Below are 16750 nucleotides of genomic sequence, written 5' to 3'. Positions count from 1 at the left end.
ATCAGATCCCATGTATTTCTCCATGTTGCTTTACTTGCTTTTTCATGAGATTTCTTTTATTTCACATAACTTTTGAATTCCTTCATCATTTTCAAAGCAAAACTCAAACACAGTTTGTTATAATTAGTAACCCTAATATTACCACTACATGTATAACTACTTGGATTGAATGTTTGTATGCGAATACTAGATTTTATGTATTTTTTAAAATATCAATTGAATCCATTATTTAAAATAGTAACCTGTTATATTTTTTATTCACCATATGGTCTATTTATTCATCATATATATATACATAAACCCAGGGTACACCTATTTTTATCCCCAAACTCTAAATGATAGGGTTTCAAAACATGCTCCCAGAAATGGTGGAAGAAATACGCATGTCACCTGCTGCATATATTCCTTTCATCACCTCATGTTCTGGACACAAAATGCAAAACTCACATTTTTCTAATTCTTCTCCCAAAGCCTCATTTTAAAGAGAGCATGATTACTAAAATCATCTATGTCTGCATTGCCTATTGTTTTCAAATTTCACTCTTATGGTGAGTATACACTTGATTCTTTCAAGGATAGTGCATTCAACTACCCCCCTGTTAAATTATCCCTGATCTTATCACTCATTTTGTACTTTGCCTGATCTCCTAACATCTTTATTGATATCTATTTCCCCAAGTGCCTTGTTGTGACTGACTCTTCATGTGTGCTGACATTCCCTTTTACACTTCTTCTCTGCATGGTCAGACAGATTTACAGGGAATTGTTGGGCGGTGTGCTAGGTAGGACTTTTGGGTGCAGGTAGACGTGGGGCAGCTGTTTTCCTGTGGACAGTGGCTGCTTCAACCCCAAAAGCAGCTGGTTGTTCACCACCAGAGCTGTCCAGAGTTATGACCTTTTAATTTTATTATCAGGATCATGAGGCTTCTAGCTGGGATCACACCTCCCTAAGAGGTTGTAAGGAATTTCTGTGAATAGAAATCCACATAGTGGTGAAAAGATCTCAGACCAGCCATCCCTTGGGAGGTGGAAGTTAAAGGTTAGTTTCACTCAGTTGGCAGAAAAGTTTTGAGGGAAAAGTTCATTTTCATAACGTTTCTTTTGGCTGGAGATAGGATAAATGGGGCAAAGATGAATGTGCTTTTGTACATTGGGCTAATTGGGTTAGATTGATGAACGTGGTCACATATCCAGGGCACAATATGAGCTACTTTTGTATGTACAGATTCTTTTACTTCCCACTATAATCTCAGAGGGTAGACATCATCACTCCCCAGTTCTTACAGATGAGGAACTGAGATGTGGAGAGATTGAGGAGCCGCCCAGATCACCCAGATGGTAAATGGCAGAGCTAAGATTTGAACTGCAGTCTTGTGACACAGTCTCTGGTTGTGACCAGTATACTGCATTACCTGGACATGCAGGGAGGGTCTAGATAGTATGATTGGACATGTTCCTGATCTCTATGGCATTCTGTGAAGCAGTGTCCCATTGGGTGTAAGTCATCAATTGCATTTCATCACTTCCAGTAGCCTCCTGGAGGGAAGGGTTCAATTCTGTGTCCTGGCACCCTGCTTGATGCCTGCCATTTAGGACCTGTATCCATTTGCAGATCTCCATGTCAGCAACCTGGTTCAGAGTGGAACATGAAGGCAGAGGGCTTCAAGTGGTCTCCATGACTCTTGCCAGCTCTTATCAGGATGAACAGAGGTAATGTCTTGGATCATTGTTTAGGGTTCACTGATATCAAAGCTAAAAGATGATCTTAAAAAAGAAAAGCACTCATTTCTGATGTGTTTGGTTGCTCTCCCTCTTTATCATTAATGTTTTCCTTTTTCTGGAACCATGTACAGGCAGCCAACCTCCCCTGCTCCTCTGTAAAAGTTAAGCCAGCAAGGTGTTTGGTTATCATTGCCAAATAAATTAATTGAGAACTACTATTATCATCTTAAAGCTTAATTCTTTCCCTTTGTACTTTCTGGATGCTTATAGGATGTTGATTCCTCTCCAATCTGCTGGGCTTCTGCAGGAGTTCCAGATTTTTCTCCCCACTGTGAGAGTTTTGTGCATTGAGTGTAAAGCTTCAGTTATCAAGTGCTTAGTTTAGGTGTGGTTTGTCCACCCAGGGTTCCTGTGTTGGAAGCTTGCTCCTGAGTGTGGTGATATGGGGGATGGTGAAACCTTGAAGAGATGGAGCTAGTGGTAGGTCACTGAGGACACTGCCCTCAGAAAGGGAGACCTGAAGATGCTGCCCTTAGAAGAGACTCTGGTTAGTTCTTGCATCTTGAGAGTCATTATGAAAGAGTAAGACTTCTCCACAGTCTCTGGCTTCCTAGCTCATCATGTGATCTCTCCTTTTTGCTTGTATTCCTGCAACAATGCGATCTGCCATGATGTTATATAGCCAAAGAAGGAACCCTCATCAGAGGCTGAATTAATAAGAATATCTAATTTTTATTTTTTCAGCTTCCCAAACTGTAATATATAAACCTCTTTTCTTTATAAAGTACATAGCCCACAACCTCAAATATATGGGTCACTGGCGGAACTCAGAAACACCATGGAGGAACCCAGCAACACCACCAGGGTAGTGCCAAGGACACATTATCCATCAGATCTCTCATCAGACGAACCAGAGGGAGCACAGGGTTGGACATCTGCACCTCCACCAGCACAGTACTAACACCAGAGATGCGAGTTCAAATCATTCTCACAGGAGTAAAAGGACCTCTTCCCCAAGGAACAGTAGGCTTATTTTTGGGACACAGTTCTTCTACTACAAAAGGACTTATGATAAGTCCTGGGGTAATTGATCCCGATTATGAAGGTGAAATAAAAATTATAGCTAGTTCTCCAAAGGGTATATCAGTAATTTCACCAGGAGACAGAATAGCACAGTTATTAATAATACCCAGCCTACATGATAAATTTTCCAGTAGTACAATAGAAAGAGGTTCCAGGGGATTAGGCTCCACAGTTGTAGATTGGTCTCTGCTGTCTTTAAATTTAGATTCTCGCCCAATGCTAAAACTAAATATTCAAGGATATGAATTTAATGGGCTACTGGTCACATGCAGACCTTAGCATCATATCTCATCAAGAATGGTCAAAACATTGACCATTACAACAAGCCAGTCAAACACTTTGAGGCCTAGGAGTGGCAACTAATCCCCATAGAAACGCAATGGTGTTAGATTGGAAGGATCCTGAAGGATGTGAAGGAACTATACAGCCATATTTATTGGATCATCTTCCTATAAATTTATGGGGACGAGATATCCTAGATCAATTAGGTTTGCAATTAACAAATAATAGCAATCCAAATGCGCCCACTATTAGGGCTAGACAAGATTTTAGGAAAGAAAAAAGATTAGGAGAACAAGAACAAGGTATAGCAGCACCAATTCAAATAGATCAAGAAATAAATAGACATGGATTGGGTTTTCAGAAGGGGTCACTGAGACAATAAAAATTACTTGGAAATCAGAAAGACCAGTATAGGTTTCTCAGTGGCCCCTGAGTAAAGAAAAGATACAAGCAGCCCATGACCTGGTCAAACAACAATTAATGGAGGGACATATACAACCTTCCATATCTCCCTATAATACTCCTATTTTTGTCATTAAAAAGAAATCTGGTAAATGGAGATTATTGCAAGATTTAAGAGCCATTAATAATGAGATGCTTATTATGGGACCTGCTCAATCAGGGATTCCCCAATAGTCTGCTTTGCCAAAAACCTAGTATGTTTTAGCTATAGATATTAAAGATTGTTTTTTTTTCAATTCCAATTCATCCTGAGGATAGTCCACATTTTGCATTTACTATCCCTGCACTAAATCATGAAGTTCCTATTTGAGATATGAATGGAAAGTACTCCCTCAAGGGATGGCTAACAGCCTAACTATGTGTCAAATTTTTGTTAACAAAGCAATCCAGCCACTTAGAAATATTTCACTATATGGATGATTTATTATTAGCACATAAACTTAGAAACACGTTGCTAGAATATTATGCCACACTTACAAATTTAGTAAAAAATTATAATCTAGAGATAGCAATAGATAAAGTACAATTAAATTTTCCAATTAATTATTTAGGAGTTCTATTATCTTCAACCATGGTGCATTCACCAAAAATTCAAATACAAGTAGATCAACTCAAATCACTGAATGACTTTCAAAAATTATTAGAAGACATAAATTGAATAAGACCTTATCTAGGCATACCAACAGGAGAGTTGCCTGTGTGTGATGGCCTGGGATTCTGCAGCTACTACTTAATCCAATAGCCACAGTGTGACCCATTTGTCCAATAAAACATTTTCCACAGCGGCAGGGAACATAAAGTTACTGCTGTGGGTAGTAGAATATGGTCTTTTGTTAGCCGGAGGTGACTGGAGATTTTGGATGAAGTTAGAATATTATTTTTGTTTTTGTGGGTGCTTTTGAAGATGGTATTGATCCACCTACTGAATGTCTTGACATGGGGTGCAATTGCTCTTCTCTCATGCCTTGTTTTCCTTTCCTTGTTAGTGACTTCACTCTTGGTCACGACAGAGGATTTAATAAAATAGTTGGCTGTGTATCCACTCTCTGCAAGGGTCATATAAAGGATATGGATTGTCTATAGGCATAAAGGGGATTCAGCGATAGCACTGGCTTGATATGTTAACCTTAGATTCTACCTTTGTAGTTTGAAATTCAACTTAAAAAAATAGTTGGTTAAACAAATCCAAGTCACATTTTTCATTAAATGCTGCAAATAACAACACATGATTTGCAGAAAGCATGAAAGAAATGGATTTAAAAACCTTTTTTTAGCATGAGAATATTGGTTAGAATAGATACTTTGAGAAGTGGCACTTTTATCATCAGGGTGTCCAGTTGGGATTCAGGTTCTTTTTGTCCTGAACAAAGAATTGAGCAAGACCCAAAGAAGTAACAGACAAGGTACAAATTAAATAAAGTTGAAGTTAGAAGTAGCATTTCATAAAGTAGAGTGTAGCGGACCAAGCAAGAGAGGCTCAAGACCCCAGTGTCTGGGAATTATCTTATATACTGAGCTGTGAAGCCTTTTCTTCCCTATGTGGACTGGATTGAGGACTGTATCCCATTTGCTCTCATTGGTTACCTCATGAAACCTGAATAGAATATTGTCCATTTTCCCTTATTGGTTACTTTAGAATGCAGCTCACTTTACCCCCATTGGCCATTTTAAAGTATAGAAACTATGGCAGGAGTTGTCATGGTGATAGCCCTCAATGGTGGGAGTTGTCATGGGAATGGGACTAATCTTAACAGGGACATGATGACTTGTTTGCCTGTCTTGTCCTCGCATCTTCTTACACCCTGCCTCCACCAGCTTGGCATTTCTGAACTCTTACCTAACACCATCATTTCTTACATTCTTCTCAACCTCTTTTTATCATACTCACTGTTTATAATGCATTCCAGGCACTCAGCATAAAACAATGGTGCTGGATTTGAGCAGGAGTAGGGATAGGCTTGACCCTTGCTTAAATAAGAAATAAGATCACCAAAAATATAATTTAGAGTGTCGTAAGGAAGTTCAAACAATTAACCTATTCAAGGAGGTAAGAGAATCTATGTGCAAGAAAAAATGTTTAAAATAGGAGATATGCAGGAGGTAGGAGAAGTTAAGATAGCTTATTGCACTAAGTTTTATAAGTTTCTCCCTGTCTCCCTCACACCTTCTTCTTTTTTTATTCCCCAATAGACATGACTATATAAAATACAGCTACAAAATTCCAGTGTGCATTTGATATATTAGGAAACTGTGAATCTTGCTTTCCAAAGATCCACAGTCATTTTAAAATCATGGTTGTAGTAGGTTGGGGGAAAAAAAAGATAGCAAGATAGCACTCAGAGATCTAGCTTAGTCTCCCCATGGAGTGAGTGACCGTTGTATATCATGATTCTTCAGTGTAAATGGAGATAATGCCCAACTACTAGGTTGATTGTGCAAACTCATGGAGAAAGTGTGTATACAAAATCCTCATAAAATACCTGTTCATAATGTACAATTATTAGAACTTCTACTCCTCCACCCACTCTCTATGTAACCCTGTTTGAAGACTCACATTTGTATGACCATGTTCTTATGTATTCTGTTCTCAAAAGCCAGTGCCTTATAGGCCACCCTGCAGAAGAATGCTATTGAATGCTTCATCTTTTCCATCATAAAATTTATTTTCTTAAATCATAATCTTTCTACACTGAAGTTAAAGAAGGGAGTGTAGTTTACTTTTGTAGTGACAGACCAATTAGGAAGCAGAAAAACTCACCTCAAGAAAACACAATTGTTAGATTTTCTTGAGACCTACCTGCTTTCTAAATATACAACTTAAATATGGAATCATCTATATCATTCCAACTAACTGGTCTTATGACTCCCTGAGGCACTTTTAATAAATTTTATTAATCTCAACAGGGTTCCAGTTAAAACCCAAAACTCATCAAGAGAGATTCCTAGGAAGCTGGATTCTTAATAAAATTCCCTTGGTGATTCTTATTTTCAGTTTAGATTAGGCTACAATGATGTATGTAAAAAGTAATTACAGAGTTCAAGATGCTTAGCTTCATATGTAAATGTATACTATATTTATTCAATTTATTCATTCATTTACTTAGCAAATACACACTGAACTCTGAATATATCAGGTACTATCTCTGGAGATGAAAAGGTAAATAATGGTCCTTACCCTCAAGGAGACCATATCTGATAGTGACAGATAAAAGATTCAAATAAGTAGGTAAAATAGAAGCATACAGGAAAGAATGTTTGAGAAAATTAGGATTTAACAGAGTGGTTAATGTTTTCATAATATTCTTCACATGCTTTTCATCTGACTTTCTTCTGACTCTTCCTTTGCCCTAATTACAATGGATATATGATCCAACACATTTTTTTAAAAGAATACATTATCTCAGGCAATATATTCAGCAGGGACTCTGGACAGCAGGGTCAGGCACGATCAGGACACCACAGCTTAACTAGGATAATACCTAGCAACTGAGCAGATGATGAACACTACTCCCAACTGCTCAGTGAGTCTAGAATCTGGCAACTCCTCCACATCAATCATTTCAGCCTGATCTAATGCTGTGTTCTTCTTCCTTGGTCTAGTATTCTCAGAATCAGTGTCCATGTGTATCCCTCAGATTGGTGCTTTTACAAATTAGCAGGATCTCACAACTCATGGATGAATAAGTTTTTCCCTTTCTAGTTTACCTTTTCAATTGACCTCTTGGAGCATGCTGGGATCTGAGGTTTCAAGACCACACCCTCTGCCTGCTCGTTATAGGACCTCAATCAACACAGCAAGGACCTCATTATTGCCTTCATTTGGTAAGGGAAGCCAATGTAGAATTTGAGGGGTATGGAATACACCCAGTCATCTGAATTCTCCTATGTGTCTCCAGTCTGTCCTCAGTTCTACTCTGTTCTAATTGGTGTCTTTGGTTTCAAATTTGAGAGTGACTGTGAATTCAAGAAAATTGTAATTTAGTAACCCATGGTATCTATTTCTTTTTTACCTGTCTTGGCCTCTAGTTGCTAAAAATAAGTTTTATTGTTTATTGTTGTTAGTTTTTGGTTTGTCTGTTTCAGAAGTCATAGACAATCTCTACTCTATATGTACTTTGACCTGAAAATTCAGGACTTTGAGCTTATTATTCTTTCTTTAAGTTGTCCAACTGCATAAAAAACAAACACCTTTCTTTCCCAGTCCTTACATTCCTTAGCTGCCACTTGGTTTCTCTAAAACTTGATTTCAACAAGTACTTTATTTTGGGTAACTACAGTTGACATTTTAATGAACTCTGTGTTTGTGTGTGTGTGTGTGTGTGTGTGTGTGTGTGTGTGTGTGTGTGTTGATGCTGGGGATTGAACCCTGGGGATTTAACCCAGAGCCTTGCACTACCTCTAAAACTGAGCTACATCTCCAGAGCTGAATTTAATAAATTGTTGCCACTATATGCCACAGCTGCCTGCATCAAAAGCTTTTAAACCCACTGGGTTTTCTTTATTATTATTATTTTCCCATTTTTTAAATTGGTGCATTATAATCATACATGGTGATGGGTTTTGTTGTTACATATTTGTACATACACACAATAAAGAAATATAATTTGGCCAATATCATTCCCCACTGGGTTTTCAGCCCTAGCAGGCCTTAATGAGACTAGATAACCCATCCTTGACCCCCCACCCCCCACCAAGTCCTGTGCCTCTTGATTCTAATGTCTGCATCCCTCTGGTTACTTCAGTACTAACAACTGAAACACTCTGATTGTTATTAGGAGACAAGGAATTTATTTAAGGAAAAATGGAGAGTAAGGCTCAGAGGCATGCATCTAGAAACAACTCCTAAAACTGTGTCATAGAACTGGTAAGGTGAAGATGCTGTCACCTTCACCACTAAGTGCCAGACATCGCAGCCTACATCCTCATGCTATGGATCAGTCTCTGGGTACTGCTGCTAGCAATGGTGCCCTAAAAACTTGGTCAGAAGCTTCACCTTCTACTAGGATTATGTAACAGATAATTCCTCCAGCCATTAAAGATAGTCAAAGTCCTAGGCAGGAAAAACATATCATTTGTTTATTTCAAAGAGAGCTGTTCCAAGACTGAGTTACATGGGACCCAGATTTTTAAGATTTACAAACATAATTGTTGCTTATAATTTTCATACAATTTGAATAGACCAAGAAATGTGCTTTAGAAAAACTACTTTAGAGTAGTTTACACCCTAATTTTCATTTCTTACATGTTGTCTAATGTGGGCAGTATGGTGTAAAAGATTCTGGACTTTAGAGACATACAAACTTTGGTTTCAATTCTCGCTCTGATCTTTATCAATTGTGTCTATTGATGAATATATTATTTATCTTTTAAAGTCTAGTATGCTGTTTGTATCAAATGTGTATCATAAAATCTGCTCGTAAATTATTATGAGGATAAATGTAACTTACATAGAGATGCTGAAAAACAATGGACTTGATTGTATGGACAGAGATGTTTTTTATGATTATAATTGGGCAATTTTCTAACATAGAGTACCTGTGACAAGTATATGGGAAGGCATGGAGCAACACAGAGAAGATTTAGCAATACCAAAAGATACTGTGGTATTGTTGTGAAATAATTCCTAACATCTCTCTTCTTTTAACCTAACACTTGTTGCTCATAAGTGGTATACTGTTAGAAAGAGATACCTGTTCACCAGTATGACCTTGACCATCACTTGTCAAGATTTTCACTATTGAAAGTCCACTGTGTTATTTTCTTCCTAAGTTTGTAATGAACCCTCTCTTGAAAGGACACGATGAAACAGATAACTCCATCCTAGTGAGCATCTTTATATCTATGAGCAGTGTCCTTTGGCAGTTATTAGTATAACAAATTGCAATACTAACTCTGTGGGGAAAAACAATTGAGAAAGTATTAATTTCTTCAAAGGTGTTGCAAGTATATTATTTATATAAATAAGTAGACTATATAATACAAATATAGAAAATTCATATACATATACAAATATGGATTTACACTGTTTTGTTCTCTCTCTACGTATACATATACTTTTTGTAAAAAAAAAAACTTTCTGAGAAAACCATCTGTAATAACCATAAAGTTTAAATGATTAATGTATTTTAGAAATCTTTAGGCAACCAGGTGGTACAATTAACCACCTGTGGGAACTTGGCTTCCAAGCGAATCTGTAATGATTAGAATCTGTACTATCCATATTCATCACAGAAAGGCCTAGCCACCAGATGTCACCATTCTTTTATTTCCCTCCTGGTGCCTGAAGCAAGCTTGTGACATTATTTTCTTCCAAGGGACTAAGGGAAATACGTGCCTTGGGATTCCTGGGATTTCAACAAAAGGTCTTTTTCTTATGAATAGGAATTGTCTTGTCCATGCAGATTTCCTTGTGGTCCTTGAGAACTACCTGGACAATTCCTGACAGCTGAGGACCCAAGTGGCTGATATTTTGTGGCTCATCTGATGGGGAAAAATTCCACTTATTTCTTCCAGGTTCAAGTTATAGGGAAAACTGACCTGGTGCCTCAAACTCTCTGTGCAAGAGAGGCCACAGGGTGTGTTAAGGTCCTGGAGTCAGGAGACCTCCCTAACTGGGTGTGTGGTCCTGAGAAATTACTTACAATATGAAGATGAATTGAATTGTTTCTAGAGTTTAAACTTTCTACAATCCTCTCTCTCTAAATGCTTCTGCTGAAAACCCTGAGCAGCAGGATGGGGTGATCTTAGTCCAAGAATGAAGACACCCAAGGAGGACAGGGAAATGGGATGGAGAAATCCTGCAGGGAAGGTCAGAGGAATTTAAACATAAACTCATTCACTGTAACCTGAAGTAGTGTTAAAAAACCTGGAACATGCTGGGATTACAGACCTTGTCATTTTCACCCCTTGGTAATCCACCAGCCCACTCTTTCTCCATTACAGATATGACTTAATATGGATCTGTAATGCTTAGTGAATGTAAGGCATTCTCTCTGGAGGTTCAGAATTAACATTTCATGCCCGTCAGTGTTCTTTGTGGTCCCTTCAGGGCATGGGATGTGTTTCATTTCTTTTTGAATTTACAGCAGTATAATGGTTGGGTATATGTCCAGAGTGTTCCTAAAATCAGGGGCAGGAAGCAGGGCAGAGAAAGAGGAACCAAACTCATTATCTAGGTGCCTACTATATGCCAGGTATTACTAAATACTTTACATTTATTTCATCTTCACAATAGCCTCATGAATCTGTATTTATTATGTTCACAGATAAAGCAGCTGAATCCCAAATGGTTAAGTGGCTTGCACAAGGTCACAAAAACCAAGCGGTAGCAACTCTGATGGCCTCATTTAAACCATTCTACAAAGGAAGTAACTGAGCCTCAGGGCATTTATTAAAGTTGCCTGCACCACTAGACAGTTGAACCTATAATCTCATCCTCATTGGATTTCACCGCTGGATGGCCACAGGTCCTTACAGGCTTGGACTGCACCACTCTGGAGGATACATGGTCATATCAGCATTTGCACGCTGCCCCTAGAACATTACTTATGGCTACAATTGGTCTAGCTCTCTCTTGTCTCCCCTAGGGCGGCGGAATTGCGAGGCTGGAAGTCCTCCTCAACAAGATTGAGAGTTTGCAGACAACCCCTGAAAAGCTGGGGCGTTCCGAATTGGAATTGGCTGAGCGCTCCTCTGGGGAGGGCGGGGAGTTGCCGAATGTCCCTGGCCGGAATCCCTGCCTCCGCGAGCCACGAGCTCTGAAGCAGAGAGAAGTTGGAGAGGTCGGGTTGCAGAGGGTTTGAAGAAATCGCGGGCAGACTCCCTTGCCCTGGTCCACTGGACCCAGAGGACTGTCTCTACCGCGCGTAGGCCTAGTGTGGACGCGCTGTGCGCGGCCCCGCCAGGGCTGGGAGTTTGCAGACCGTCCCTGCCGCGGCCCGCTCAGCTGCGGCCCCGCAGCTCGGCGGCGGTGGCCACCCCGGGCGCGATCTAGCCCAGGTACCCACGCCTCAGGCTCCGGGCGCCACGACCCCGAGCCCAGCTGCGCCTCGGGCCCTGTGGGCAGGGTGGCGGGAGGTGATCCCGGCTTCTGCTGCTGCTCCTGCTCAACAAGAAGGTAAGAGCTGCTGGGTCGGATGATCATGTCGGAGCTCGCCATCCCCGGGGGTGGGGGGAGATGGCCTACTCCCGAGGCCGTGTGGCCAGAGGCCTGGTGGCGCGGCTGTCTGCCAGGTGGATCCTGTCTCAGTGCGCCCCTCGCGCGCACAGACCGGGAGCTGCAAGCAGGCTAGGTGGAAGGGGGTGTGTGAGCCTGGGGACGTTCGCGCACGCACACTCGCTGTCACACACAAAGCCGCGCTTTCCTAGCCACCCTGTCGAAGAGCAAAGGGGTGGCGCTTGCATTGTCCAGCAGCGTTAAGAATAGCCAAGCATCTCTGGGCGGCACAGACAAGGTGATGCTATGGTTTTCTGAGACGCTAGTGGAGGTCTAAGGCCTTCACTACTTCTGGCTCTGCCTGCCAGGACCCAACACTGGGAGGACGCCAATGTCTGCACCCGGCCCTGCTGGCCCGGTTAGGAAATGTTGGGCATTACTGGGGCTGTGAAGTTGGAGGGGAGGCAAACTGTTCCTGTGGGCTGGCAGCACATCTGTCAACAAAGGGTTAAGAGTAGGATCTTGTTCTAATGGTCTGTAAGTGGAGAACAAGTTAATTAAACCCAAAGCTCCCCAGCTCTTTGTCAGGACCTGAGCGACTTGGTTGGTTATTACTCCTATCGGATATTGGCCTCTGTCACCCACATTTTGATTCTTGACGTGGGATCAGAACTCTTGCCTGATCCAAGAAAATAACAACCTGGGATAAACCATCTCAGTTCATTCATCTGAAGGGATTTTCACTCCTTTCTCCTTTGCTATAAATTATTTTTGTTCTGATTGTTCAGGGCTGAGATGGACACCTTTAAATTTATTTGACAGTATAGGATCAGAGTGAAACTCCTCCTTTTAGAGGATTTTATAGTTTTCTTCAGTTTTCAACTTAATGTACCTGTGATCAAAGTGTTGAGGGGGACCCCTGAAAATCAAGGTGGGAAGAGAGTGACCTTTTTGCCCTTTTAAGGAACTGAACTAGAGGAAGGAAGTTGCTCTGCCAGCCTACTGTTTGTGGTGGAGCTGGGTGTCTGGAGATAGGGCTTGGGCATTTTCTTTCCTCTCCTTCCTTTTTTCCAGCCTGAACTTCTGACTTTTGGACACTGGTGACTAGAATCACTAGGAGAAAGCGTCTATGGACTTTTGCAGGGTTTGCAGCTACCCAAATGGCCACCAGTCAGTTGGTTTTAAGGTGAACTGCAATGTCAGGAGAGCTGCTAGGCTCTGCCCAGATCTGTCAGTGGTATCTGTGTGCTTCAGTCCCAGCTGCTGCAAAGCAGCTCACTAGCCTTTTGATCTCAGCAGTGTGCATTTCAAGTACTTTGTGTTTGGAAGTGTGAATACTGTACTCATTTATATATATATATATATATATATATATATATATATATATATATATATATATATATATATTCACACACACACACACACACACGCATCCGTATACATTTTTATAAAGAAGCGTGTGCATATGTATGTGCATATGCAGTGTTCCTTGGGAGAATCTGGAGGCTGGAAGGGGCCTTAAGAGATCACAAGAATTCAGGTTTTCTCCCTTCCCATTCAGTTTTCTCAATTTAAAAATAACCAACCAGTCTTCTGCTCATCTGGTCTCCAACGGCATTGAAATGCCGGAGTCCCCCCCTCCCCTGTGGCCCTAACTGGGGGTGGGGAGGGTGGGGAGTTGACTCCTCTCCTGAGAAGTATAGCTGCTCAGGATTTGTCCCAGATAGCAACTGACATTTGACCTTTTCCTTATGTTCCACAGGTTTGGGGGTCCAAGTCACTGCAGGGTCACAATGGAATAAGTTTTGTCAGGAAACACGTGTGTTCCCTGCCAAGATGCCTGGAAAATCACAAAGAATAGTCATCAGTCATCAAGCCCTCTGGGCTTGGATGTGTGTACCCTCTCTCACTCTGTGATTATCCTGATTGGGTTTTACCCGATTCCAAGAGGCTTAAAGAGCACCAGGGATTCATTTTCTTCTCTCCTGTCCTCCTGTTTGTCCTGTCCTCCTGATTCTATGAGGGGTGACGGGGCTGGGTGGGGTGGCCGTCTATGTTGATGCTATTATAGTGAGTCTCAGGAAAGTGGTTCCTTCAGGTTTGTCTCTGGGGGGTTGCTATGGTGACTGTCAGTTTGTAGAAGTATGTATCCTGGTGCCAGGTGAACAGGTGATGACTGAAGGAAAGTAGGTATGTTCCAGAATACAGGTACTTTAAAAAAAGGGAGGTAAAGATTTTATATTTTGTAGGGGCAGAATTGCCATGTAGGTGACAGTGGAGCATTAGGAACTTGTCAGTGCAGGTTTTATTAGGCTGCCTTTAAAGTTAATAATTGCTTTGAAGTATAGAGTCACTCCTAATAGTCTGAAGATGGCTCTACTTTGAAATTTCTGTTGAAAATTCAGTAAAAATCTTCTCGACCCTTAAAGTTTTATAAAGTTTCTCAGCTAAGCTATTGTCCTGTATGCACTTTACAGCCTGTGTCCATATCACTAACACAAATACGTGCATGACCCTGATGTTGTCTGTAAGTGCACTCAGTATATATCCAGTCTTTACCATGTGTCATGCATTCTGCTGTTGCTTAGTATGAAGATGTCCTTTCTCTGAATTACCTTCTCACTTTTAATTCATCTGACCTTCTCTTTCAGTGTGTTAATGCAAACTAATAGCTAATAGCTCTTGGAAAGCCACCAAGGTGAGTCCCAGGAGCCTTTAGTACTGCGACCATGCTCTCAGCCGAGAGTGGGGACTTAAGCTGTGTTTGCCCATTTAGGCTATTTTATTTTTTCCATTGCCAGAATTAAATGGACCTTTCTCTGACTTTGTTCTGTATGTTGTATGCATGCATAAGAAGGGTTGAAGGATTCGACTCTCTTGTCTACACACACAGCCTCTGGAATCAGAGTGGGGCCTTCATCTTGGGGCTCTTTGTCTAGCCTTGAAAGTCTGGAGAGGCAAGGGGTGTAAGCTATTGAGTCAGGTTTGGAGGGAGCAGTTCTCCTTGGAAATTAGCACTATCCCTTTGTCACCTCCACTGCCAGGCCCGTGTTAATGCCTGCTGGACCTTGGCCCTGCTGAGGATGGATAAGAAACTCTACCACTGAGCTACATGCCCCAAATCCCCTTTTCATACATATTCTTTTAAATTTTGTTTTGAGACAGAATCTTGCTAAGTTGTCCTGGCTGATCTTGTATTCACAGTCCTCTACCCTATTGTCTGTGAGTTCAGAGGTGAGGTGTAGCCCAAATATTTCATTACTAGTAAGAGTTCAGTATTGCTGTTTGCAATATACTTAAGAAGTCAGCCTTACAGTGTTATCCCTAGAATAACAAGAGCTCACTTGTTTGCTTCCTCTGTGGTTGCGGCTGGCCCTGGAGGTGTACCAGCCCCTACTCCTGTCTGAGCTCCTTAGTGTTGTACTTCTGCACACGAACTGCTTATGGGTCCTGTCATGCTGGTATAAAATTCTTTTTATTAGTATCTCACACAGAAAAGTCTTCCACTCTGACAGTTTTGGTTCTTTTCTACATCTCTGTCCCTGCCATGGAAGTATGTTGTAATGGTGATTGTCACAAAGATTATATGTCTTGGTAGAAAAATGTCAAGAACAGGTAATCAAGAAAATAAGAATGATAACAATGAAAAAGATTTATCTTCCATAATTGACATTAGTCTCCATGCTTCCTTTGTATTATCTCATTTAATCCTTATTACAACCCTGAGGCATTGTTGCTCCTAGTTTTTATACATAGAAAGACTGTAACATGCAGGATCATGAAATCTGGCCAAAGTCTTGAACAGCCTCAGGAGGCAGTGTGAGGATTTGAACCCAGAACCCATGCAAGATGGACCATGTCTAGTTACTAATGCTGTCAAGGATATCATATACTTAGCAGGGCCTCCTTTATAATCCCAACCAAGAAGTCTTAAGACACTTGGGGTTTGGAAGGGCAGCAGTGGAGTTCTTCTGGACCCCCTTCCTGTCTAGCTGAGGACACAGACCTGCAGAGAGGTTGACAGACTTGCTTACCAGCAGTTGGAAGTGGCAATGCTGAGCCTCAGCCCTGACCCTGGGTCCCCTGGAAACAATTGATATCAATGTGTGCCTGCTTTGTTTATAGAGATGTTCTGGGAAGAGAATGTGCTGGACTTTTGGGTCTTCCTAGAGTCCCCAAGTGGACTCACATCCAGCTTCACTTTGGAATATGGTGGGGGAGCAAATATGGGAGTGGCACAGTTCTCCCCCTCCTGGGCTGGGGGTACGTAGGTGATTTATGTCCCTTTGAGTGATATGTTCTCTTGTTGCTTTTCCTGTGCAATTTGACATCTTGTTTTGCCAGGGATAGAACCCAGGGCCTTCCACAGGCTATGCATGTGGCACTCTACCACTGAGCTACATGCCCAAACTCCCCTTTCCACACATACTCTTTTTAAATTTTGTTTTGAGACAGGATCTTGCTAAGTTGCCCTAGCTGACCTTGTATTCGAAGTCCTCTTGCCTCAGTTCCTGACATAGCTGGGATTACAAGTGAGTTGCTGGGATTACAGGTGTGTTCCACCCTAGCAGTCTGACATTTTAAGGATACTGTCTGGGCTGAATGTTATGTTTTACTCTTATTAATTAATTCTCTCAATGTGTCATTGGGTTCCTGCTCCTCTAGGCATTGATTTTTCACCTTTAAGAGCACAGAGTGATGTGGCAGTGGTGTCAGAACTGTTCCTGGACCAACTAGTAAAGGTTGCCTGTGAAGGCAACCCCACAGTATGAGGAATCCTAGAAAGAGTGCAGAGGCCCTGCAAGATGTTCCTCTGATCCCTGAGATCACCCACTTGGTGGAGTTTTGCTGCTGGGTCTACCAGTGGGCTCCATTTCCTTTCCTTCTAGTCCCTTCTTGTGCTTAGGAATGGATCCAGCATCAGTTCTCTCACCTGCTCCTGACGTCAGAATGTTTCTGCTCAATGAATAGAACTTAGCTGCTCAAGGGGTTTGGAGTTCCTTGAGAAGCTCTGTGGTTAGGTCCTACTCCAAGAGTTAAGTTCAG

General features: G+C 41.4%; 1 protein-coding gene across 1 annotated transcript in view; it reads left to right on the top strand.

Moving 5' to 3' along the window:
* Positions 1–1621: 1621 nt before the first annotated feature.
* The window catches only part of LOC143410747 (alpha-1,6-mannosylglycoprotein 6-beta-N-acetylglucosaminyltransferase A-like), a 92035-nt gene continuing 76906 nt past the window's right edge, over positions 1622–16750 (top strand). Inside the window, exon 1 of the mRNA XM_076871494.1 lies at positions 1622–1710. Coding sequence (XP_076727609.1) covers positions 1701–1710 — 10 coding nt within the window. The 5' untranslated portion in view covers positions 1622–1700. The remainder of the gene's footprint in view (positions 1711–16750) is intronic.

The sequence above is a fragment of the Callospermophilus lateralis genome, chromosome 11 (genome assembly GCF_048772815.1).
Source record: "Callospermophilus lateralis isolate mCalLat2 chromosome 11, mCalLat2.hap1, whole genome shotgun sequence".
NCBI lineage: Eukaryota > Metazoa > Chordata > Mammalia > Rodentia > Sciuridae > Callospermophilus > Callospermophilus lateralis.
This window is presented reverse-complemented; position numbering and strand designations above follow the sequence as displayed.